General features: G+C 41.2%; 1 protein-coding gene across 4 annotated transcripts in view; it reads left to right on the top strand.

Annotated features, from left to right (window-relative positions):
* NRXN3 (neurexin 3) overlaps positions 1–27589 on the top strand; it is a 2203380-nt gene that overhangs the window by 630466 nt on the left and 1545325 nt on the right. For all 4 annotated transcript variants that reach the window (XM_006884638.1, XM_006884636.1, XM_006884635.1 and 1 more), the window contains one exon: positions 19627–20065. In XM_006884638.1, coding sequence (XP_006884700.1) covers positions 19627–20065 — 439 coding nt within the window. The remainder of the gene's footprint in view (positions 1–19626; positions 20066–27589) is intronic.

Raw genomic sequence — 27589 nt, 5'->3', positions numbered from 1 at the left:
ATCCCCCATGAGTAAACCGCTTCCAAGCTAATGGCCCATTTGAAAGAAGCCAAGGGAGGCTATCAGGCAGGGGCTAATTTAGGTCAATCTGATGCCATTGAACTGGCAGGTATGGCAACATTCCCAGCTCTCATTATGAAAAGAAACCATTAATTAATACTTCCTGAGGAGCTGGTAAGAAAGTAGAGGAGCTGGTCTGAGTTCTGGTCGAGGAAGCAGTGGCAGCCAGTTTCCCCATCTGGCCCTGTTAGGGAGGAACGTGGGCCAATGTGGAGGGAACAGGTGTGCTCAGCTGGTCTGCCATAAACCTCTCTGCCATCTGTCTCATCAAAAGACAACAGAGAATCTCGGGATGACTGAGGTGGGGATTGAGATTGAGGGAAGGGTTGAGGCAGGGAATGAGCTCTTGAGGGGGTCACCTCATGCAGAGTCATAGGAGAGAAGTAATTTATTTACTTTTCTTTTTAATTTTGTATTGAGGAAGAACTAGAGTTGGTGAGGTTTAGATTCCCTCTGGCTGTCTAACACCTCTATTACAGCTCTTTCATATGGCCTAAATAGGACAGGGACCCATCAAAGCTCTTCCTCAGGGTTTTGACAGGTATTCTTAAACAGGTTTCTGCAGAGTCCATAGAATTATAACCTGCTGGGCTGAGCACCAGGTAGGCAGGAGACATTTACTTTTCTAGTGCCTTTTTTGTGTGTTGTGTATCCAGCTGTCTGAGGAAGTTTATATTGAAAGATAGTATCCCAAAGAATCCTAAGTGTCTTTTCTTATTTAGAAAGGTGGGACGTTAATTATTCAGCATCTAGGATCTGAGGTCAGACATGCCTACATTTTCATTCCAGCTTTCCTAATTGTATTTAATAGTTATGGGATCTTACAGATGTAGCAAACTCTCTGAGTCTCTATTTTCTTTCTTGTATAGTGAGGACCAGAGTAAACAATGTGTGCCAAGAGATGTTCTACAGACTTTGCTGTTGTTAGCTGCCATTGAGTTAGCCCTTACACAGAATAACCCCGTGTTCACCAGAACAGGGTGCTGCCCTGTGATGTGCCCTGTGAGGATCAGACATCCCTATGTTGGGATTCATAGCATATTTTTAAATATACTGATTTGCAGAAGTAAATGCTAGACCTCTTTTCCTGGTCCTTCCTTGTTTGGAATCTCTGCTGAAACTTGTTCAGAATTATGTATGAGTGTTGTATACTGTTGAGTCAAAACTGATTCATAGCTGACCCTCCAGTGGGTTTTCAGAACCAGTTAATTGCATGGGAGGAGACTGTCCATCCCTCTCCCAAATAGCAGCTGGTGAATTCCCCCTTCCGAATCATAGCAACATACAAGCTTCAACTGACAGGTAGATGGTGGCTGTGAATGAATTGTATTGGCCTGGAAATAAATTAAGATCTCACTCACTAATGACAAGAATTCTACTGCTGACACATCACTATTCCTCTCTAAGCACTTTATTATTGTTGTGTGCCATCAAGTCAGGACCAACTCATAGCCAACCCTCCAGCAAGTTTTCAGACTCAGTAAACCACATGGGAGGAGATTGCCTATCCTTCTCTCACCGATTAGCTGGTGGATTCAAACCAAGTACCTTTGGAAGATCTATTAACAATCTGCATTATGCAGATGACACAACCCTGCTTGCTGAAACTGAAGAGGACCTGAAATGCTTGCTGCAGAGGGTCAAGGACTGCAGCCTCCAGTATGGATTGAGGCTCAATGTTAAGATGACAAAGATTCTCACCACTGGACCAATTGGTAGCATCAGGATGGATGGCGAAGAGATTGAGATTGTTAACTTTAGTCGGCTTGGCTCCAGGGTCAACACTCTTGGCACCAGTAGCCAGGAAATCAAAAAACGTATTGCGATGGGAAAGTCTGCTGTTAGGGACCCCTCCAGGGTACTGAAGAACAATGGTGTCACTCTGGAGACTAAGGTGCATCTGATACAGGCTATGGTCTTTGCAATCACTTGTTATGCATCAGAGAGCTGGACAATGACTAAGGAGGATAGAAGGGAAATTGATGCCTTTGAGCTGTGGGGCTGAAGAAGAGTATTGAGTGTACCATGGACTGCCAAAAAAACAAATAGATTCATCCTGGAGAGGGTTAAACCAGACTGCTCCTTGGAGGCAAGGATTCTGAGGCTTCGTCTGACATACTTTGGACATGTTGTTAGGAGGGACAGGTCCTTGGAGAGAGACATCATGCTTGGGAGGGTGGAGGAAGACCCTCTATGAGGTGGATTGATTCAGTGACTGGGGTAATCGGGATGGGTGTGTCAGAGGCAGTGCGATTGGCAGAGTATCGAGCAGGGTTTAGGGCTGTTGTACATAGGGTCGCTATGAGTAGCAAACGACTTGAGGGCACATAACAGCACAACCACCACCTTTGAGATTGCAGCACAGCTTCTTACCTCTAGGGGTCACCAGAGCTCCCTATGCACTTTAGATATTGGTTGAGCATGACTATGACTCATAGAGACCCTATTAACAAAAGGGCTGAAGCCTTTCTGTAACTATTGTCATTTATCAAAATGCATAGAGTTTCCAGAGGCATGTTGTTTAGGAAAGTGGATGCCTCTCCTGCTTCCAAACCTGTCTTAAACTGGGAGCTCCATCAAACACTGGGTTTATGTGGCTATTAATCTTTTTGGAAGCATATGTTCCATCATTCTCTCATGAAATGGCTGATTCATTTACATATACGGCATTTAAAATGTAACAACAACACTGTGACCTAAGTGTGCTATTATTATGTAATTTCAAAGATGAAGAACTGAGGTGCAAAGAGGTTAAGAAAATGTGTTAAGTTGCATGGTAACAAGTATAAGAACCAAGATTTGAACAACTTCATAGTTTGACTTCAGCATTATGTGCTCTTTTAACTGTATGTTGCCTCTACTGCCTTAGTTTCTGGATTACATCTGTTGTACAGGTGAAATGATCAATGATGTCATCTTCTACTGAGAATGTCTTGATTTAGATCTTTGTCACATCAAGATGAAATAATTACTATATGATAAACAATGCCTGACCCACAGAAAGCTCTCCATTAAGACAGTTATTGCCACTTATACTATCATAAGCACTACCTCCACCACCTACAGCCACAGGTCTGGGATGCTTAGAGACGGAGGCTTAACTCAGTCTCTAAAAATACATTTTACATGAGCTGCCATGTCCAGTCCCAGTCCTTTTGCTAATTGTTCACGGCACCCACAATCAATACTCTTGATACGAGCAGCGAAGAAATCAAGAGGTGAATTGCATTGAGAAAGTCAGCTGTCAGGGACCTCTCCAAAGTACAGCATGGAGACTAAGGTGCACCTGATCCAGGCCATAGTCTTAGCAATTGAGTGCTATGCATTAGAAAGATGGACAATGACTCAGAGTGATAGAGAATTGATGCCTTTGAGCTGTGGTGCTGAAGAAGAGTGTTGAATCTACCATGGACTGCTAGGAAAACAAACAGGTTTGTCCTGGAGAGGGTGAAGCCAGGCTGCTCCTTGGAGGCAAGGGTTCTAAAGCTCCATCTGACATAGTTTGGGCATGTTGCAAGGAGGGACCAGTCCTTGGAAAGGAACATCATGCTTGGGAGGGTGAAGGGACAGTGCATGAAAGGAAGACCCTTGATGAGATGGCTTGATTTAGTGATTGGAGTAATGGGAGTAGGTGAGTCAGAAGACAGTGAGGTTGCCACAGGATAGGGCAGAGTTTAGGGCTCTTGTACATAGAGTTACAAGTGACTAGAAGGCACATAACAACAACAAATAACCCTTGCCTTACTAATATCATGAAAAAATAACCAGAAAAAGTTGCTGCTGAGTCAAATTGAAACAGAGAATTAACTCAGTGGCCGAGGGTTTGATTTTGATTTTGATTGAATACCCTATTTCCTTTCTTTTCAATATCCCTCTCTACCTATTTTTCTATTATTTGGACCTCTTGTATAAAAGATAAAATAATTTAATTCATGATAATTTCTTTTCTGTGTATATAATTTAATCTATTATGATAACAGACAAACACTGTGGATATAGGCATGATGTAGATAAAAAGAAATGAATCATAGTAGAAATTGTAGTTGATAACTAAGAGCCGAATATTAGAAAAACTATCTCTAACTGTGATTAGTGTAACCGGTGGTGAAATTAGTTCCAGGTGGGTTTTGCATGGCATAAGGGACATCTAGAGGTTATCCAGCTGGCTTGAGATGTGCTAAATGTAAAGTCATGGGTATTTTAGAATCAAACATCTTCAAAAGGAGTTCCAAGAAATAAGGAGGTTTCTTATTTGTTGTATGTTTTTTTACAGTGAAATTAACAAAAAGAAAAGGAAAGGAACTTGTTTACACAGTTTCTGAGTCTTGGTTGGCATTTCTGTCTATGTCAATGTCAGTTTCAACCTCACTCCTTGTTTGCTGTCTTCTGCACCAAAGTGGAAATGAGTCTGTTATCAGCTATCTGCCAGCTTGGCATATGCTTCTTATCACTTTCTTTACCTCTTCTGTTGATTACAGAGGCTTTCTTTGGACCACTAGGGAGATTAATCTGATTAGGGATTTCATTAGGATAGCAGTAGAGCTGCAAAAAAGGCCAAGAAATAGATAGTTTGTAATTGCTCAGGCAAAACTCCTTCGCTGAAAGTTGCCTAGCCAACTCTAATCCACATGTCCCATCAATCCAAGTCTGTTGAATTTGAGAAGATTCTGACTCAGTTACATGGCAAAATAGAACTTCTGAGGCCAGATTTGCCTACATTTTTATTCTAGTTCTACTAATTGCAGAGCCATAAGGTTTTCAAATATGTAAACAGAAGCAGACTGTTATATCTTTCTCTCATGGAGTGATTAGCCTGTTTGAACTCTAGACCTTTTGGTTAGCAGTCCAGATCTTTAACACTGTGCCACTTCACCACTGTGCCACTAGGCATTTTGATCCACATGAACTTTGTATAAATGAATGTGCTTCATACTGTAAGAGGACATAATGCAAAACTTCTGTGTGAATTTGCCATGTTAGTCCCAGAGTTCCCCAGGAACTTGCTGATTGGTTGGCACCTACTGGGTACAGCCTGCCACTATCCATGGTCCTGAAATCACTGCTCTCTTCCCTGTCTCCACCTCCACTCACTTGTCCATGGTGGGTGAATTGCCCTGTGTATTATTATTAGATCTTGTCAAGTATGTTTGACTTCTTGAAGACTTTGTTTCATTTACTCTTTTTATAGCACTTTTCTATAATCTTCTGTTTTGGGGATTTTCACACAAGTTCTTTCTACAGAATCTTGTTGGCTTTCTTATTGCCAATTATCTCCTTTCAGGAAAGCTGTGGCAGCCAGAAGTTTCCAGCCATGGCCAAAGGTTTTGTTGTTAGATATTTGTTCTGGATTTTTTTTTATTATTCTAGGTACAAAGAACAAGGCTCTGAGGTGTTGTTTCAAAGTCTTTAAGATCCTTCTATGGTAAGCCTCAGCTACTTTACCATATAAGAGGTATATAGTAGCCCTCTGGACGTGCTCCAGAGTGGGAGGCATTGCTGTTACTAAATTTTGCTAGCTAATTTCTTAGAGATCCTTGATATAAGTGAGTGGTTTAAAAAAATTCTTTGTTTCTTTGGTGAGAAACATAACCTAATGGCAGCTGCCATTTGAGCTTGCAGAACTTTTTGTACAGATTTCCTTAAAAAGGTAAGTACACTGCATGAGTATGAACACTGGGGGGAAAAACCAAATAAATATTCAGAGGTCCCATCAGACTACTTTTAAGTGCTTTAGCTTTTTACCTTCCCATCTTATCACATATTGTCAGAAAGAATGAGTATAGAAATTTCTTTCTGCATTATAGTCCTCATTGGCTTAAAGGCATCAGAAAATAGCTTTTCTGGTTTTCTCTGCCATATCTTACCTCACACTCTCACTCACTGCTACAAATATGAACTGACTGTGTGTCAATCACTGGGAGGCACAGAGTGGAAAGACTCAGAATCCCTTTTTTGCGAAGTTTTCTGTATAGTGAGGGAGACTTTCATAATAAAACATGATAAATGCTCTGAAAGTAGTTAGAACGTAACACCAGGTGATTATAAAGGGGTAAGTCAGGTGTGGTAGGAGTGGAGTTGTTGTGACTTCTCAAAAGAGTGCATGAAAGACTTCTCAAAGGAGATGATGCCTGGATTGTCCCTGAAATAGTGGGTAATAGTTATCCAGATAGAGAATCAAAGTAAGATTTCTCTTGAGAATGATTAATGAAGAAACTTAAGAATTTTGGCAAAGCTAGTGACAGTGGGTCTGAAACTGTTCTGGAGCTATTTCTTATGTAATGTGTAAAAGTTTGTATTTTATTATGAAGTTGATGAGAAGGTGCTAGAGATTTTAAGCTTGACATGTTAGCCCCAGGAAAACAGTAACACAGTTATAGTCATTTTGAGCTCCCAGAATAAAAATAACAGTATATTCCCAGTGATTCAGGAAGACACCTTTTAAAATTTTGTCACTTGTCTAATAACTAAAGGCTTCCTTTTCACTCTACTGGTTCCTTTCCCTCAGTTGTATAATGTCTTTATTTTTAGAGCTTTGCATGATCAGATACCACCTACTCATCTGATCTTATTTCCATTGCTTTATGTCATGTGACTTTTTTTTTAGTCAGTCTAGTGCCTACATCAAATATTCTAAGACAGAAAGAAGTGTAGGTTTTTACTAGGTAGTTCTCTTTAGTATATAAAGTAAGGTGATAAGTTAGAGTGTTATTATATTAAGCCCAACTATGTACCTGGTATTTTGCTAAAAATTGGGAATTAATCCATTAACAACTCAGTGACACATTTCCTCTATGATTCTAAAACTCATAGTGTAAAGAATCCTAATATTCATGGAAAGCAGATGCAAGAGAAATAAAGTTTGAAACAGGTTTAGCATTTAGACTATTATATGTTAGTTGTTGGTTTTAGGTGTCATCGAGTTGAGCACAACTCATAGCGACCCTATGAACAAAAGATCTAAAACCTGTTCTATCCTGCACCATCCTCACACTTCCTGACACACAAGAGCCCATTGCCCAGTCATCATGACAGTCCTCTTGGTTGAGAGTCTTCCTCTCCTTCACCAACCCTCTACCCTTCCCAGCATCATGTCCTTTTCCAAGGAATAGCCCCTCCTAGCAACGTGCTGAAAATATGTAAGGTGAAGCCTCATCATCTTTTCTCCAAGGAGAACTCTGGCTTCACCCTCTTCAAGACATATTTGGCTGACCATGGAATGTTCAGTGCTCTCTCCAAAACTACAGATCAAAGGTGTCAGTTCTTTTTCAGTTATCCTTAAGAATTGTCCATTTCTCACCTGCATAGCAAGTAACTTATGGCCTGACTCAGATATACCTCAGTGTCCTTAAACTGACATCCTTACTCTTCAATCATTTGGAGAGGTCCCTAACTGCAGATTTTCTCAGTGCATTGTATCTATTTATTTCCTGACTGCTGGTACCAAGAGTGTTAAGTGGGGATCCAAGCAAGATGAAGCTGTTGACAGTTTCAATCTCCTCTCCATCTATCGTGATGCTGCCTATCAGTCCTGTGGTAAGAATCTTTATTTTCTGGACATTGAGATGCAATCCATACTGAAGGCTGCATTCCTTGATCTTCTGCAACAAGGCATTTTAGTCCTCCTCACTTTGAGCAAGCAAAGTCGGGCCACCTGCATAACACAGATTATTGATGAGTCGCCTTCCAATCCTGATGCCACACTCCTCCTCATAGAATCTAGCTTCTCAGATAATATAGGTTGAGAAAAATAGTTCACTCAATTCTTACAAAAATATATTTCTGTTTTAATGCTCAATGGCAGAGTGTTATGGTACTCAGCTGTTAAGTGAAGGGTTAGTGGTTCAAATCCCTCAAGTGTTCTTTAGGAGAAAGATGTTACAACATTCTTCAATAAGGATGGTCATTATGTGCTATCCAATTGATTACAATTCGTAGTGACTCTGTGGACAACAGATCTGAACCTAGCCCCCTCCCGTGCTATTCTCATCAACTACGTTATCTTCAAGTCTACTGTTAGAGTCACTTGTAAATATACCTCATTGAGGATCTTCCATTCTTTCGCTGACTCTCCACCTTTACCAGCCTGAAGTCTTTTTTTTTTCTTTTCTTTTCTTTTCAAAGATTGGCCCCTCCTGAAACATGCCCAAGTTATGTGAGACAAAGTTTCACTCTCCCTGCTTAAGGATCACTCTGGTTGCCTTTCCTCCTCCAGAGATATTTATTTGTTCTCTGTTGGCAGTCCATGGTACATTTAATACTCTTCCCCCAAACCACAATTCAAAGTCATCAATTCTTATTTGCTCTTTTTTATTTATTCTCCAACTTCCAGGTGCACAGGAAGCAATTGATAATACCATGGCTTTCATCAGGCACACCTTGACCGTTAAACTGGCAACCTTGGTCTTTAGCACTCTGGAGACGTTCTTTATCTTATATTAAGTTGTGTATAAAGAGCAAGGACAACATGAGGATGGCCATATCTGAGCTTCACAAATTTCACAAAGGAAAATTGTTCCTGTCAATGGCATCTGCAACACAAAATGAATTCTCATGAGGTCATGTATGTCCTATGTACTCCATGTTCCTGAACATTTTTCTACTCATCTCAAAACCAATCTTATTACTTTACTTGGTCCAAAATCTGTTGCCAGAGCTCACAGATGACACAAAATCACTGGTAGCAGAGACAATTACTTACTATAGTTTCAAAATAGGCTCACAAGTGCCTCAGCCTTCAACCTGGCTGGTTTAGGCAAGTGTTATAAAACTCTTAGTCCTGCCACTTATGGTTCTCCCCACCAGTCCTAAAACTAAAACAAAACACAAAGACAAACTTAGATAAAAGGTTTTTAGTTCTGGCTCTATGCTGTGGCAGTCCCAAGATCAGCTCTGTCTCATGTCAGGTCTCTGGTTCTCTGCTGTTTTCCTGTAAGACTATCAGGTGCAAGAATATCTGGCCCTGAAGGGCATGTGGTATTCTCTTAATCCTTCTTTGCTGGTGGTGACATTCTCAAAATCCACTGTTGAATCTGTTCAATTCAGTGGCAAGACTAACATATCCTATTAACATATTTCTATTCATCTACATGGCAAAGTCAAAGTCAATGATTAGGGAAACCAGTTTGAACAATAAACCTCTAACACCACAAGTTGGCTTTTGTATTAGAGAACTAACATTAGTAGAGAATAGATTCACCTCAAGTTTCAGCATTTACTGATTGGCGGTTGCTTTATGGAACAGTTGGTAAAAAACCCAAAACCCTTGAAGCTCCAACTGGGTTCAGTGGGGAAGAGATCAGTGGGGAATAGAAGAGCATCAGTTGATGATGAATAACATCTTTAAGAAAGGGAGACGAGAGGCACTTACCTGCCAACTTGACTCTAGAAGAAGGGAGAATTTGGTGATCAGATACAGCTAAAAAGCCCCCCAAAACAAACAAAAAAACAAACGAAAAACCACCCCAAAACAATGCACAAATCCATTGACAACTTCCCCTCCCCTCAACTACTGATTGACCAAACAGTGTATCATTTTGTTGTATGTAGAGTTGCTATGAGTCACAGACAACTCGGTGAGACCTAACAACAACGGTAACTCACTAAGCCTGTCATGGACAACGGCGGACCAGCATGCAAATATATGTCCTGGTTCTCTGTCTGAGTCTGTGCATTCATTAAGTTCGCAGATGCCTAGTAGATTCTGATAAAATGCAAGTCCTATTCCTAGTGACAGCCTAGCTCACTCAGATACTTGATAAGCAGAAAATTACACGAGATACATCACAACCTATTCTTTATCAAACTTCTTAGGGGATCTTCTCGAGGGATAATAAAACTGAGATCTTCACTGTGATCACACCAAAGATTAAAAATTTTCCCTAATTTCTTAAAGCCAGTTGTAACTGGTAATTTCTATCCATTCAGTTCTCTTTCACAAAGGACCCATCAGTCAAATATATGTCTAAGACTGACCTTTGGGCATAAGGGTAATGGGTTGTATTATTAGCACTTTTTTTTTAGCAGACTGCCTTTTAATTCCTCAAGGCTGACCAGATAACTAGCTGCTAGATTTCTTTAAAATGAGGCTACATCTGAATGCTTTGCTAATTCACATCAGTTTATCTAGAGTTCATAGTACCTTATATTCTTCCTTGTCTTTTCTTAGCCACTGTTTCACTGGGACCAGAAATCAAAGGTTGCAAACTAATGACCACTGATGAGATTTGGCTTGTAGGCATGCTTTGTTAGACAAGGAATGTGTTGGATTACACAGCTTTTTAAAAATTTAATTTAGTGCTACTATAGCAGTGTACTGCTCCTTTCCATTTTAGTTAACACATCTTTATGACCTTACTTTTGAGTTCTAAAACTTAGACATTTTCCAGCTCCTGCCTTGAAAGTTTCAACTGTAGTTCCCATATTTTTATTTTTGGCACCTTGTTTACACCTTTGACACATCCTGATAACCGTTAACAAAATATAAAGTGTGATTACGGCGTGTAGCAGTTGGGACTCAGAGCCTCAGGTTGGATGTCAGCTGCATCTCAGCAGGCAGTGTTAGTTTACTGACCTCTGTTAAGATCGCAGATGCAGATGTGGCTCTGGCCATGCCAAACATTTAGGTTCTTCTGACTTTGGAAACAAAAAGGACCATCTGCTGCCACATCTGTGCTTAGACTTCACTGTGAGAGTGTGGTCAGTGGTACACTGTGGTGAAACGAATGATAATGAATCCCAAAATCTGTGCAAGTAGATAGCGTGTGTATGTGTATGTGTATGTGTATGTGTATGTGTATGTGTATGTGTATGTGAGACAGAAAGATAGAGATAGACACATACCTACATATACACTGAGAGAGAGAGAAAGGGAAACAAGAGATACACACAGAAAAGAAATAGCCATTAAGTGGAGAAATACACACATATCTGTAAATATGTTAGAGTCCCTCAGTAGAGCAATTGTTAAGTGCCCAGCAAATAAATGAAAGGCTTGCAATTTGAAATCACCTGAATCACCTGGGGATCCCTTGGAGAAAAGACCCGGTGATCCACTTTCTAAAAAAAAAATCACAGTCACTGAAGCCCAATGGAGTGTAATTCTGTTCTGAGGCATTTGGGGTCATTATAAATTAGAATCAATTCGAAGGCAATTGATTTTGTTTTTTATTTATGTATACGTGCATGTTGTTGTTGTTATGTGGCATCAAGTCAGTTATGACTCGTAGTGTCCCTGTGAACAATAGTTCTGAACACTGTCCTGTCTTGAGCCGATCTCACTGGCTCTGTCTCACTTTAACTGTGTCAGTCCTCCTCAGTCATTGTCCAGCTCACAGATACATAGAAAGCAACATAGATGTCTACCTGTATTAATTTCATGAATATCTGAGCATTTCCTGAGCACCTGTACAACGATGGACCATTTCACACTTTAAGTGCAATGCATCTTCTTTTTCCTAAGAAGTTGTTTGAGGTTTATTGAAAAGATGTTACCCATTCATTCTAAGACAAGATTGGGTGTTCTAAGTGACAAACACATGGAGCAGGCAGTTTGGAGAAGTGAGAAATCTCAGCCAAACAGAACCATCATTTGCCAGAGGGCAGACTGGGAAGTAGGGTGGACACAGTCAATGTGTGATTCTGTGCAATCCCCCGAAGCAAGAGTCTTTCATAATGTGTCTTCCTCATTTTCTTACTTTGAGTATGAATGTTAAGCAATCATAATATTAGCTAAAAGTTTCATTTTAAACGTGCACCATCTTGAAAGCAGAAGAGAAAACAAACAAGCAAACAAATGAATGAACAAATTCATTTCATTAGTTGCTTATCGCCAATAATTAAGTTTCATAAGTGATAAATTGATCTTTATATTTTGCTTGTTGAGAGTAAACTGCCCTATACATAGTTGACAGATTTGTTAGCACTTGGTGCCAATAGTAGTTGTAATGTAGTCTATATTTCAGGTCCCTTGACACTTACTGTCTCTGCTTATGTGTTTTGTTCAATGTAGATATTTAAGGGCTCCTTCAAGGTTCTTACAATTAAACACCCTTCAGTGCCATAATGAATAAGGATGACAGAAGAAGAAATAATGCCTTTGAGTTGTGGTGTTGGGAAAGAATATTGTTGAATATTCTATGTTGAATATTGTTGAGTATTCTTTGTTGGAAATCCCACAGACTGTGAAAAGAACAAAGACATAGGTCTTGGAGAAAGTGCAGGCAAGGTGCTTTTTAGAGTCAAGAATGATGAACTTTGCCTCTCATACTTTGGTGCTGTTCTGAAGGGCCAGTCCTCAGAAAAAAGACATTATGCTTAGAAAGATGGAGGGTCAGAAAAAGAAAAGACCCTCAACAAGTCGGATTGACACAGGTACTGGATTAATGGTATCAGGTATATCAGAGACGATGAGGATGGCAAGGTTAGGGCAGGGTTCAGATCCATTCTCTACTGAGTCACCAACCATCATAGTCACCTCAACAGGCCTTCACAATGACAGTGAACAACAGATTCACTGAATCAGAGCAACGGGGTTCAGTCGATTCACAAGCCTTTGCATGATCTTATCTTTAAAGATGACCCCTTGGTGGTGGTGTAAGTGTCCTCTGTAGATCCACAGAGATTAACGATGCTTTAAAAATAAGAGACAAGAAATATCAGGAGAACACGTGCCAGCATGCCATCTGGGCACTCTTGGGCACATGTCCACCCTCCCTCAGTCCTCTGAGCTCCCTTATTAGAGTTCATGGGTACATGGCATTTACAACGGAACACATGGAGATGAGTTCTCAGAAAGCTGAAAACAGGGTGGTTGGATATAAATGAAAGAGGATATACTTTTGTGAGCTGGGACTGTCTCTAACCCTTAGGTTAGAGACTCATGGACTTGCTATGTGAAACAAGTACCACGAAAAGAGTCAAATGTAAAAAAGAAAAAGAGTCAAATGTAAAAGGCACATTATATTAGGCTGTGGGATTAGACTTGTCTCTCCGTTTGCCAGACAAAGTAGGTAGTTTGGGTCATAGGTCAGACACCGTCTTTCCTTGTAGACAATATAATTCCAGAATTCTAATATGTGCCCTATTTGGCACAAGTTAATAAGCACTCAGCTACTGAACAAAAGGTCAGTGATTCAAATCCACCAAAAAGTATTGTGAAAGAAAGAACCAGTGATCTACCTCTGTATTTTCATGGTCATTGTAAACCCCATGAAGTGCCGTGCTACCATGGGGTAGCAGTGGGTCAGAATTGACTCCCTGAAACTAGTGGTGATTAACAAGGATCAGAGGAGTTGGAAAGACCTGGAGTGGGTTTTGGGTGTAGATCTTGACAGAAGAATACAGTTATAAGAGTTGGAGCGAAGATGAAGGTACTGTAGCCTGGACAATGTTGTTGTTGTTGTGTGCCGTCGAGTCACCTGTGACTCATAGCAACCCTGTGTACAAGAGCTCTGAACCCTGCTCTACCTGTGCCAACCTCACTGTCTCTGACACACTTACTCCCACTACCCCAGTCACTGAGTCGATTCATCTCATCGAGGGTCTTCCTCTCTTGTGCTGTCCCTCCACCCTCCCAGGCATGACATCCCTCTCCAAGGACTGGTCCCTCCTTGCAACATGCCCAAATTATGTCAGATGAAGCTTCAGAATCCTTATCTCCAAGGAGCAGCCCAGTTTCACCCTCTCCAGGGCAAACCTTTTTGTTCTCCTAGCAGTCTATGGTATATTCAACATTCTTCTCCAGAACCACAGCTCAAAGGCATCAATTCTCCTTCTATCATCCCTAGTCACTATCCAGCTCTCTGACGCATTGCATGCGATTGCAAAGACTATGGCCTTGATCAGGTGCACCTTAGTCTCCAGCCTGATGTCGTTGCTCTTCAGTACTCTGGAGAGGTCCCTAAGAACTGACCTTCTCAATGCAATTTGTCTTTTCATTTCCTGGCCTCTGATACCAAGAGTGGTGACAATGTAGAAGAGCAAATAAAACGATACATCAGTACCAAGGTACACACAGAGGTCTTTTAGGAACTTTTTGGATGAGAGGAAGTGAGTACTCATTACAAGACATTGTAAGTCAGTACCTGGTATGGAGGGATTCCCATGCCAGAGGAGTTGGGTGTGGTTTTTGCTATGGATTAAGAAGTTTCTATTTAATGAGTAGAAGTGGGCTATAGGAGATCCTGAAACTGCTGCTTGTGAAGCATGACTACTTTCCCCAGTACACTCAGACGGATCTGAGGTCAAATTATGGTGTTGCCCTTGACCATCTCTGCAATACTACAGCCATAAGTACTTCACCCCTTGAGCCTCATTTCTGTAAAATAGAACTAACACGACCCTTGTCACTTGCTAACTGTGGATGTAATAAAATGATGATTTTAAAGTATCTGGCAATGGTAGCCTCTCAATAGTGGTAATTATTTTTATTATGTTTTTTCTAGTTCCCATAGCTTGTCTTACCCTTGGTACTGCACCAGTGTGTATTGTAGTTTAAGTAGGGATGCATGTGTGTTTGCTCTGAGTCCCTCAGAGACGATATTTTTCTATTTTTACTGCCTGACTCCTAGTGTAAAATACGAGTCCAAGCAGCAGCCTCTTCAAGGCCATGTGGAAGGTGGCAAAGCCAGCCTGTCACTCTTGGTGACTCTATTTCTCTGTTCCCAGTCTGTGTGGCATCTCTCCCCACAGGGAGTATTTTCCATTTTGTCTTTAATTGCTCCTTGTTGCGATGACCTGTCAGCTGAGGCTGCTTTCTGTCGCTTGTTGCCATGTCTCTTCCCCATTTAGTCAGCCAGTCAGGAGCATCATTTGATTGAAAATCTGAGTTTACAGAAAACACTGTGTCAGATATTCAGTTGCTCTGTGAGGTTGTCTCTCAGGGCTTCCTGTCTCCATGACAGAGGGAAGGTCTTCCCATTCTGAGGTCTCACGTAGCTGAGTGGAAAGGAGAACCATGTATATGCGTTTTTGGTGAGGTGGGGAGGACGTAAGAAGATGAACAAGGTACTTTCTCTGTACCATGTCACCCAGGCCCCTCATCCTCTGTCTCTTTATGCTTCGTAGAAGATCCTCAGCAGAACTTCAGTTCAGGAACCAACCCACAGTTGACCCTTCTTTGAGTTTATAAAGCTGCAAATGGCAGGGGAGATTTCCCGCCAATCTCCCTTTGAGCTTCTGGTACATCTGAACCAACAGAGAGGCTCAGCCTTGGGGTTAACAGTACAATCTCCTATAGGCTATGACATTAGGGAGTCTGGTACTCAGAGCTGTGGGGTGTGACTTCACCAAGTGCTCCATGGGAGAAAGATGAGTAATCTTCTCATATCTGATTCGCTGCCTCTGTAAACCTTCTGGAGGAACAGCTATTAGTCGGTTCCAACTTGACAGTACATAACTAAAGCAAGCCGTGGTTGTAGAGCTCCTCTTTTAAACAACAGTGCTTCAAGTGGAGATGTACTATAACTTCTACACAGGTTTGTGTACTCCATTTATGTCCCACTGTAGATAAGATCCAGTTGATCTTGGTAACAGCCCTAGAAGAATAAGAAGGTACAGCTTATAAAACAAGTATTAAGTCTGTTGTTATTATGTTGTTGAGTCTGAAGTGACCCCAAGCTGACCCTCCCACGGGTTTTCAGGGGCTGTAAGTCTCACAGGAGTTGATTCCCTTTCTTTCTCCTGTGGAGCAACTGGTGGATTAGAACTACATGCCTTTAGGTTGACAGTGCAGCTGCTTACCTCTAGGCCATCAGAACTCCCTGCGTTAAGATTAGACAGGTATTAAGGCTCTCACCTTTACAAATAAATAAAATGGAACTCACTGAGGTTTCTCAATTATTAATTAGAAAGTTGTGGGGTTTTTGGTTTGGGGTTTTTTCCCCACCTTACTGGAAACTTATAGTAGTATAAGGACTATGAAGAAGATTGAGAGCTCACTTTTACGGGGCCTTTGAGAGAAGCCTGGTTATCTTTTCCTGATTTGGTCCTGCCTCTGATCCTCCTGTGCATCTCAGGAATCTGTATTCAAGTTCCTCACCTTTCATGGTGCTTGGCTTAGTAGCTTCTCAGACCTGTATCCTTTTGAAAGGTTTCCCCGCCCCACTCCCTCCACCTCATGTTAGGATGTCTGAGCTCCTTTCATTTACTGTTCAATGGAGCTCAATATCCCTTTGGGATGAACTATTGTCACACATTAATAATTAACCTTTACAGGAAGTTCGAGCATAGGCACTTAACCCAAATGCAGGGAAAGCCAATGTTTGGTTATGACACAGATCTCATTTGCTGAGGCATAATCATGGGAGTTAGAAATAGGAGTTGCCAGTCATTAAGCGCTGATTGTTTCTTTCTGGTTCATTCCTTTCAGTGATTGGCTAGGGGTCCTCAGTTTTCCCCCTTCACTCACCATCGGTTCAGCAGGATGACTAGAGAAATTCAGCTTTCCTGTTGGGGGGAAAAGGGAAGGTGAACACGTGTGACTTTCCAAACAGTGTTACAGGTGAATTTCATGGGTGTTGCTAACAGTACAATGAAAGGTGTTCCATGTGGTAAGGAACAGGGCCTGTGAAGTCAAACTGCTTGGGATGAAATCCTGATTTGCCACTGTAGGCTGGTGCCTTAATGCCCCTCTGTCTCTTTCTGTATCAATAAGGTGGAGAAATGATGATAAGTATTTCACATGTGAGGATCTTACGGGCTGACATTCATTAAAACATTCAGCACAGTGCCTGGCACATAGTAAGGTCTCAATAAATGTTGGTATCATTAGCATTTCCTGTGTTACTGACTTGGGCTCAGGCGAAGGTTACATAATTGGGGGGCAGGGGGTGTTTTGATGCTTACTAATTAGTTATATACCATTCATGAGTTTACTATTAAACTGCTCTGCTTGACTCAGTGTTGGCACTGGTAGAGAGAGGGATGGTAATTGTGTATTACTAGCCTATTCATTGCTATTGAGTTGGAACAGACTCATAACTGACCTTCCAAGAGCTTTTCAGAAGTTAAAAATCACACAGGAGAGTTCCTATTTCTCTCCTTCCAGGTCAATGTCCTCTGTGATATTTATAGCCTCCGAAAACCCACTGGAGGGTCAGCTCTGAGCCAAATAATCTTTAGTATAGTTGGATATTAGGAGCTGAATGATATGGATGGACTAGAATATTCCATCCAACTAACTTTCTCTTACTAGATGCATTGTAAGACTTAATTTAGCACTGAAGTCTTGTATTTTACTGAAAATAGAGATGTTATTGTTGTTATGTGCTGTTGAGTCACCTACGACACATAGCAACGTGATACAAATATCTCAGGACTTGGGAAAAAAAATGGAGGATTATTAACAGCAACCCCCTTGACAGCTGAGCTTGGCTTTGCCCTTGCCCTGCATCATCTGTAAGTGCTTTACATGCACTAACTCATTTAATCCTTACAAAATAGGTTACGGGTAGTGTTCTCACTTTCAGAGGCAGAAACAAACCCAGAGGAGTCAAATAATTTGGCAGGATCACACAGCTTGTCAGTGATGGTTGTGGGAATGAGGAATGAGCCTAGAGTCTGAGCCCTAACTTTGACACCATTTGTGTCTGATCGCATAAAGGACAAAAGAAAGTGGTGGGAATAATCCATACTCAAATATTAGCCCTCTCCCTCCCACGGACCCCTGTTTACCATTTCTATACAGATGAGGCATCACTCAGATTAGAGGACGTAGATCCACCCCAAGGGAGCTCCTGTGGCCTAGCGGCAAGAAGCTGCACTGCCATCCACAAGGCATGCATTTCAAGGCCACCAGCTGCTCTGGAGAAGCATGGACAGTCTCCTCCCCTGTGTTTAACTACCTCTGAAAACCTATCGGAGGGTCAACTATGGCTTCGTTCTGACTCTACAGTGCACAACACAACAAGACAGATCCACCCCACGGCACGTGCAGTTCCAATAACAGCAAGGCTTTATTGAAATTATAATTTGAGGAAACAGAATGAATCCCAGCTTGTGGATTACACTCAATTTAGAAAATCAAGTTACTTTTTAAAAAATTTTAAGCTGCTCTTTCTTCTCCCCTCTGCATATAGAAGGCAAATGCAATGTACAACAAAACTCTCCCACCCCAACAATTCTCAATATGCAAGGATTTTTAAAAGTAATACAACTATAATGCTTTATTTTTTAAAAAATCAAACATTGCAAAAGGAGATTATAAAAAATGCATCTCCTTCTGACTCCTGAATATTGTTGTTGATTTTGAGTACTGTCCAGTCGGAACCTACTCTAATGTGACCCTCCAGCAGGTTTGCAGAGGCAGTAAATCACAAGAGATTGCCCATCTTTCTGCTATCGAACAACAGGTGAATTTGAACCATGTACCTTTGGTTTGGCAGTACAATTCCTTACCACTAAGCTACCATTGTCCTCTGATTATTAGATATGCAAATTAACTCCACAGAAGTAATTGTATTATGCATATAAAAAATAAATATATACCACTCTCACCTTTTCCACAATAGCAACATAGCACATCCTTTGCGTAGTCCGTGTGGATTTCGCTTACCATAGCTGGGAGAATGAGTTGTTGTGAGATGCAACTGAAACTCATTACTAACTCACAACTACCCCCTGCTTTATGAAGCACAATTGCGGCATAGGGGTTTCTTGGCTAGAATCTTTCTGAAAGCATGTCAATAGTCCTTTTGTGAAACTGTTGTTGTTAAGTGCCATTGAATCGCGGACGACTCATAACGACCCTATGAAGGAGAGTCCTCAGCACTTGGGTGTCTCTCATCCTCTCTTCAGGTTCATAGGGTTTCCGGAGGCAAGCTATTATGGAAGTAGATGCCACTTCTGCTTCCAAGCTTGTTTTAATCAGGGAGCTCCACCCCACTCTCTGTTGCAGCATGGCCATATAAAAAATCCAAAGTACCCCTTTTCATGGCTATATAATATTCCATTATAAATGTATTCCAGTCTATTGTTGATGATCATTCTGATTTATCTAGGCTGGTGGCCTCGTCCATAAAAAGTTGTTGCATCATCATTGTAAAGGTAGGGGTTCAAATGCACCAGTTTCTCCTTGGGAGAAAGATGGGCAGTCTCATCCTGTGTGGTTTATAGCATCTTAAAACCCACTAAAGAGTCAGCTATGAGTCTGTTCTGTCCCAGTGGTAATGACTTTGAAGTTTGTTTTGTTGTTTGTTTTTCTTCCTTTTTGGTCTTTTATTAATTAAAGGTAGTTCTGTTGATATCTTTATGTCTAAATATTTGCATCTTGTACAATTCAATCAGTACTGAATATTATTTGTAAGTTCATATTATGTAACTTGCTGACAGTGGTGGGAATTGGCCAGAAGAAGGAAGGGGAAAGGCAATACAATGAAAACAGATGGACTTATCAGGGCCCTGTGCACTCCAGAAATATCTCTAAATGTGTTTTAAGTGCATTTTCCTCTTATTCCTCTTATTGTACCCAAAATCCTTTTCTTGGACCCTTTCCCTGGTTACCCAGGGAGCAATGAGTAGCTTCTGTTTGCAAGGTTGATTCATTTGGCACCTTTGTTGGACTTTTGACAGGTGGTTTATAAGAATAATGACATCCGGTTGGAACTGTCTCGCCTGGCTCGAATTGGGGACACGAAGATGAAAATTTATGGTGAAGTTGTGTTCAAATGTGAGAATGTGGCCACCCTGGACCCCATCAACTTTGAGACCCCAGAGGCTTACATCAGTTTGCCCAAGTGGAACACCAAGCGAATGGGTTCCATCTCCTTTGACTTCCGCACCACTGAACCCAATGGCTTGATTCTCTTCACTCATGGAAAGCCCCAAGAGAGGAAGGATGCTCGGAGCCAGAAGAACGCAAAGGTGGACTTCTTTGCCGTGGAGCTCCTTGATGGCAACCTGTATTTGCTGCTTGACATGGGCTCCGGCACCATTAAAGTGAAAGCTACTCAGAAGAAAGCCAATGATGGAGAATGGTACCATGTGGACATCCAGAGAGATGGCAGATCAGGTAAGAGAGGCACAGAGTGTGACTGAGAAAAGGAAAGCTGTAGAATTGCACGTTTTCTTTCTTTTTTCTTTTTCTTTTATTAATTTTAATGAAAGTTTGCAAAGACTTGTGGTTTCCAGCCATTCATTGTTGCACTTTTCTCTCTGCCCCCACCCCCAATTCACTCTTCTCCTTGTAAAGAAAAACTCTTTCATTATTATGCAATCTCCACCCCCCCCACACACACCCCCCACCCCCAAGTCCACAACACTATACAGTCTTCACTCTGGACTTCTATAATGACAAGAATACCTATTCATATATCCCTTTTAAACAGTTCTCTTCCTCATATGTTTCAATGCAATATTCATCATTCCTCCCCTCCTTTTCTGTCTTTTCTCAACCCTGATGTCAGTTTATTTAAGGTTTGTCCTTGCATGCTTGTTGATGGGACTCCTCTGTAACGGTTGCTCTAAGATGTTTGTCTCTGAACAAGATACGTAGTTCAACAACACTCATGTTTCTTCTTTGTACCCCAGTTCCTCTCAGTGATATCTCCACTGCCCTGTGGCAATTGTCCTTTCTTCCCAAAGTGACCCCATGTCACTGTTGTGATAGTGTTTTCTCATGCCATGCACCCTTACCCCTTTTTATCTTCTTTCCCCCCCACCCCATTACTGTAGAAACCAACTGTGACATCACTGGTGCCTAATGTGGTTACTCTGTAGGATAAACTGCATATATGCTGCAGAGTTTATGCAATGATACCCTTTTTCAGTAATTGGCTAGTCATGTTGCAGGGAGAAATTATGACAAGAAAGGGAAAGGCAAATTAATTTTTCTTGAAGTCATGTTCAATTTTAAGCCTTCCTTTGGTGTGAAAGCCTGTATTTCTCTCCTCTCTCAGACCTCACTCAGATTCTCCCTTCTTCTTCATAACCTTTTACATTTGGTTTAAATGGCTTTGTTTGTTTCTGCAGCTGCAGATCAAACAAGCTAGCCCCAGGCAGTACATAGTCACTCTGGAATAGTAACAAAGAGATCTGAGAGAAGGGGGGAGAAAAGAAAACAACCCACAGAATGAGAGAGCCCAGGGCTTTTGAAAGTCTGAACACTCTGCCTTGCTGCTCCGTACCTTGTGGCAATGAAGGTCACTGTTGTGTGCCATCAGAAAGGTCATTTCTCTAAAAGCCATAATTGGAGCATTTGAATTTCAGACTTATTTCCTAATTCTCCTTCTAGGTAGTACATGTTCACAAAGGTGGTTTGCTATATTTGCCATATTTGTAAAGATCTCCTCTCCCAGTGTTACTGAACACAAGGGGTTCTTTCTGTAGTCAATTGCCAATAAGACAGACCCATTGCAATATCTATAAGCACTTTATTACAGATCTGGGAGGACAGTGAGTTCCCCTCAAAAACTGCCTCCCCGTATAGTAGGCTTTTATACCAGGGTTAGACACTAACTCACTCAACAATGCACCTTTGTTAGTAAAATCAAAGAATTTCTGCACTTGAAAAAAATTCACACTCAGGTACCAGCAAACAGGCAACCTACAAAAATAGTTAACACAAGACTGAGAAAAACAGGGCCCTGAAATGATAAAGGCTAACTTAAGAAAGGCACACCTCCCCTTCTGGCAAACAGGCAGATTAAAATATAATTTACATATGGTTTGGAAAACCAGTTTCAGAGAGGTAAACCCTGATCTAGGAGAGATGCATTTCCTCTCCTGGTAAACAGGCAGCTTAAACTGTTTTACATGACTAAAGAAAGGAAGCAAAGAATTCTAAGGCAAAGCAACTAGTTTTGCAGACTGGAGAAACTGATGGCAGTTTTATAACTATATAACTATAGTTGTATATAGTTATAAAAGTTATTAAAAAAGTTATATAGTTATAGTTTTATATAACTGACACATATTTAGAAAATTCTGAATTTATTAATACCACCCCAACAGTAGTGAAAGAGCAAAAGGCTTCCATATGCAGATTGTACTTCTAGGTGCATTTCAATTAGTAAGACAATGCAATAGGCCCACCCCCACCCCCCAAAGCTGCAGCCAGAAGTGACAGTGCCTTGGTGGAATGGCTTTCTGTATGCCCGGAGAGCTAGAGGGCTTGTAGGAATGAGCAACATTGCCCTCGAGAAGAGCTGGATGGTTCTGTGCAGAGGGCAGGCAAGTGGCAGACTGCAACCCTGGGTGGTTTATTGCCCAGCAAGACGTTTTATTGATTGCCTGAAATCTGATCAGTACCAAGAGACTTTGAATTAAATGTGTTCACTGGGCAACAATGAACAGTGTGTGCTTTTTTAACAGGGAAGCACACAGAAATTAATTCTCTGAAGATCAGCTCAATCTTTCCTCGTTTCTCTTCCTCTCTGTTGTTTTCCCTCTCTCTTTTTCCTATCCTTCACTCACTGTCCTCCTTTCAAGCTTATCCATAACATGTAAATAGTGGCAGAGCCGCAGAGAAAGGCAGTCTCAGAATTCCCAGAGAAACACTCCTGCTGGTTGCTATATGCTCTATGTGTGGGCTTTCTGATGTTGGATTGTAGTTGAGGCTTTAGTGTCTGGCTGATCTAGACCTTACCCAAAGTATGTGAGTATATGACAACATGGACAAACAGCATGCATGTACTGGTGGAACAGTCCTTGGAAAATAATATAATCCTCAGTGGGCATGGGGGGTGGTGAACAACAGAGGATCAATTAAAAAAATAGAGATCTTTAATGAGTTGGATTGACCAACTCATTCATGAACCAGCAGTGGGCTGGAGTATGTCTGAAATCATGAGGATAGTGTGAGAGAGAACAAGGTTTCAATTTGTTGTTGACTTGATTCCACTTAAAAACAACACTCTAACACCTCACCTAGATGAAGAGTTGTATACGAGTATCAAAATGGAGCTAGATTATATACAATTGCCACCTCTATTTCTAGTCCATACCTGATCCCTATACCAATTTTTGCTAGAATCATCGATTGGCCTGTACTCACTATGTTGTTGTGCACTGTAGAGTCAGAACCAACCTCTGGTGACCCTCCAGCGGGTTTTCAGATGCACGGGAGGAGACTGCCCAACCTTCTCCTGAGGAGCAATTAGTGGATTTGAACTGCATACCTTTGAGATTAAGAGATATATATGAATTTTAGGAACCTTAAATTTCACACCTGGGAACGATAGCAGTGGTCAATGCTTAGAAGTGCTGATAAATTTTGTCAAATCCTATTAAGAACCACCAAGCGAAGAGTTAACTATTCCATGAAAACTGTATATCTTAAATTTTTTAATGTAATCAATTTATCAGGCACACCTTAGCTCTGTTGTACGAGTTGGAATTTGTTTGATGACATCCAACAACAACAGCAGCAGCACTAAATATCATTCCATCAGTGTAGTATATTATTTTGTATTACACATTTTAACAAAATTAGACACATAAAAATATATAAATATGATACTCCTTTCTTTGGGCATGACTGAGAAATGACCTAGAAAAACTTCTCTGATCATGCCCCAATTGGGAAACTGTTTCTTAAAACTTGATATTGTTGTTGTTGGTTGACAAGTCTTTCTATAATGATTGTCATTTCTCCAAGTTCAGAGGCATGTTGTTTAGGAAGTGAATGCCACTCCTGCTTCCAAAACTTGATATATGCACTAAAAAAAAATCTGCAGTCTCACATCAGAGGATAGCTTCTTCTCGGCACGTGTATTAGGAGCCACAATTCCAAACTGCTTTAGTTCTATCCTGCCTTGGCAATAGGTATTCTTCCTATGATCAGATAGCTCAGTGGACACAGTAGAGGGAAAGGAAGACTTTGTATAAGACAGGAAGAAAGACACCGTCTCTGATCTCTACTTTGTAAAACAGAGAAGGTGCTAATGTTTATCTCAGGAGATTGTGGTGAGGATAAAGCACAAAAGACTATAGTAAACTCTTAAAATGGTGTCCAAGATGTTGTTATTGGTGTGTAGGGTTTTTTGTGTTAAAATATATGTGATAAAACACATGCCATTTCCACTGTTTTTAGTAAGCATTCATAATCAAGAGAGTGTACAACTCTTACGTATCACTTTCTTTTTAATTTTTCATCAACTCACCCTTCAGTGCCTTTTACGCAGTAACTCCCCATTCCTCCTCCTTCCCCATCCCTCCTCCTTCCCCATCCCTGTTTCTTGTTGTTGTTGTTGTTATGTGCAGTCCAGTCAAGTCGTTTTGCGACCTTACCAAGGACTCTCTCCTTACAACATGTCCAAAGTATGTCAGACGAAGCCCCAGAATCTTTGCCTCCAAGGAGTAGCCTGGTTTAACCCTCTCCAGGATGAATCTGCTTACTGCTATTAAATTTGGTCTGTATGCACTTGCCTATTTTAAACATTTCATCCAATGGGTGGGGACGGGGGGGGGGGGTCATACAATGACTGACTGACGACCTGTCTCTGACTTATTTCATTCAGCATAATGCTTTCAAAATTCATTCATGTCTCAGGACTTGATTTCTCTCAATGGCTGGATATTTTCCATTGGATGCATGAGAGCATTTTGTTTAGTCATTCATTTGCTGATGAGGCCAGGTCATTTCTTGAAAGATCAAAAAAGAAGTAAAGTCAATTTCTCTAGGAGAAAAATTCTAGGAAAGAGTCAGGAAAGGCATGCTTGTTAGTTTAAACCTCCCATAGGCCTCTGGAGGCCCTTTCTAGGCTGGTGACAGCATCATAGTTTAGATGATGCTTCACTTTCCTGATCTCATTTGATCTCCTCAGCCCTTCAGGTTATACCCTTCAGAGCTGAGGGAATTTGGATTGAGACAGAAATGAAGGCTGGCTGATGGATGGCAGAACTCAGCTTCGTACCAATAAAGCTCCTTAAAAATAACAAATAATTGTTTTCAAAATTTCTGGCATGGTGTTTAGCTGTCATTTAGTTCAGTTATTTTATTTTCAAGTTTAGGAAGTTGCACCATAAAGTATTTCAGGACCTGGCCTAGTGAGAGTTCATTGAAGACTCTAACCTCTGTTCCCACATTCTCACATCAGACTCTGGGCTTCCATCTTTTGTATAACCTGAATGATGGTGACATGCGCCAACCCTGGCCTTGGCCTTGCCTCTCTCTGAACTCATTGCTACAGTCTCCTCCCTGCCTCCTCCTTCCCCGCCTCAGGGCCTTTGTAGGTGACATTCCCTCTTCCAAGCAGACCCCTCATCTTTGCAAACCTGGATCCTTCTCGACATTATGCTTCAGTGTTTTAGTTATCTAATGTTGCTATAACAGAGATATAATACATAGATGGTTGGGGTGGTGGTGGTGTACCATCAAGTCAGACCAACCCATAGCTGACTCTCTGGCTGGTTTTCAGAGGCGGTGAATCACATGGGAGGAGATTGGCCATCCTTGTCTCGTGGCTGAACTGGTGCATTTGAACCGCATGCCTTCTGGACTGCAGAGCAGCTTCTTTCCACTAGGCCACCAGTACTCACAAATACACAGATTATTTATTTTCTCATGATTGAGGATAGAGGTCCAACCTCAGGGTACAGGCTCTAGGGAAACAATTTCCCTGTTTATGTTTAGGAGTTTCTCAGCTCAGGAACCTGAATTCAAAGGATGCACTCCACTCCTGGCTCTTGTTTCTTGGCGGTAATTAGTTCTCCCCAGTCTCTCTATACTTTTATCTGCTATCATGTTTTGGGTTTTGTCGTGTTTGTTTTGGCTTTTTGGGTTTTGTTTTGGGTTTTTTTGTTGTTGTTTTTTTTTTACAGAGGTTTTGGATTTCCATTCGTTCATTGCCGCAATTTTCTCCTTGCCCACCCCTCCCCACCAGCTCACTTCCCCCTCAGAAGACAGAAAAAAAAGAAAAAAAAATTCCTTCATTAGTATACAATTCCCACGTCCCTTCCCCCCACTCCCCACCCCTAGTACACTTCTCTATGCAACCTTAATTCTGGATTCCTGTGCTAACCATAATACTCAATCATTTATCACTTCTAATCTGTTCTTTCCCTCATCTGTTTCAAACTGGATAAATGATGTATATTGTTTTTGTTTTTGTTTTTAAGACAAAAGTGACGTAGGCTATACCCCAAGCAAACTCCCTTTATGTCTGAGCAGCTCTGCAACCTGATTAAGGTTGTTCCATCCCACCTTAATTCTCTTTATAACAGACTGGCTGCTCCCATGAAGGGGAATCGTTTATCGTTATATAACTGCTTCTGATCCTCCTGAGTATCATAGATGTTAAGATTGTCCAAACACAGGATAACTGCCCAGTACTGAGACTTATGACTAGCCAAATTGACACCAACCTTAAGTATGACTTTCCATTTTAAGTAGAACGCATGGGCTCATATGCTTTAGTATCATTTTACCCAACTCAGAGCACCTGGATTCGGGGGAATGTGCTAATTCCTTCTATTTGTTAGCTTGGGGTGTTTTTTGTTTTTTTCTGGGATAAGCTTGTCAAGTTTATCTTGTGTTTTTAGTGCTTAGAGTGACAGCTGAGATATGTTTCAGATTAGGTTTTTCTCTTATGGGAGAGGGTTAAACCAGGCTGCTTCTTGGAGGCAGAGATTCTGGGGCTTCGTCTGACATACTTTGGACATATTGTAAGGAGGGACAAACAGGTCCTTGGAGAGGGTCATCATGCTTGGGAGGGTGGAGGGACAGCACAGGAGGAGAAGACCCTCTTTGAGGTGGATTGATTCAGTGACTGGGGTAATCAGGATGGGTGTGTCAGAGGCAATGAGATTGGCACATGATAGTGCAGGGTTTAGGGCTGTTGTACATAGTGTTGCTATGAGTCACAAGCAACTCAATGGCACATAACAACAACAACAAGCAACTCAGGCACATAACAACAACAACAGGAGATAATGACCAATGATGAGGATTAAGACAAACCTCAGGGTTTTGATACTTTATATCTGCATCAAGTTATATAAAGATATTCAGAGAGATATGTTGTTTTTATTGAGTACTGTTGAGAAGCAATGCATAGCTGATCCTTCAGTGAGTTTTCAGAGACCTTAAATTGCATGGGAAGAGAGTGCTTATCTTTCTCTCATAGACTAGCTGGTGGCTTTGAACCATGTGCCTTCAGGTAGACCATGCATCTCCTTAGCACTAGGTCATATCAATATAGCAAAAACCTTCACTGATACTGAGTCAGAACCGACTCATAGCTGATTCTCCAGTGAGTCTTCAGGAGGCTGTAAATCACATGGTAGAGGATTGTTCATGTTTCTCCTGTGGAGCCATTGTCAGAGTTGAACCACCAGAGAGTGTCTGCCTTTGGGTTAGCAGAAAAACTCCCTACACTCGACAGAAATTGCCAACAGAGCATATATATATATATTTTTTTTTTCTATCTTTGTCTGTCCTGTCTGTTTGTCTATCTTTGTCTGTCCTGTCTGTCTGTCTATCTCTGTCTGCCTATCTGTCTATCTATCTACTATGGTGGATTTGAACTGTGTGCCTTTGGATTGCAGCACAGCTTGTGTGTGTGTGTGTGTGTGTGTGTGTGTGTGTGTGTGTGTG

The sequence above is a fragment of the Elephantulus edwardii genome, unplaced genomic scaffold, assembly GCF_000299155.1.
Source record: "Elephantulus edwardii isolate Elephantulus edwardi_28Jun2011 unplaced genomic scaffold, EleEdw1.0 scaffold00037, whole genome shotgun sequence".
Classification (NCBI taxonomy): domain Eukaryota; kingdom Metazoa; phylum Chordata; class Mammalia; order Macroscelidea; family Macroscelididae; genus Elephantulus; species Elephantulus edwardii.
The sequence above is the reverse complement of the archived record's forward strand: the minus strand, read 5'-3'. Positions and strand labels throughout refer to the sequence as shown.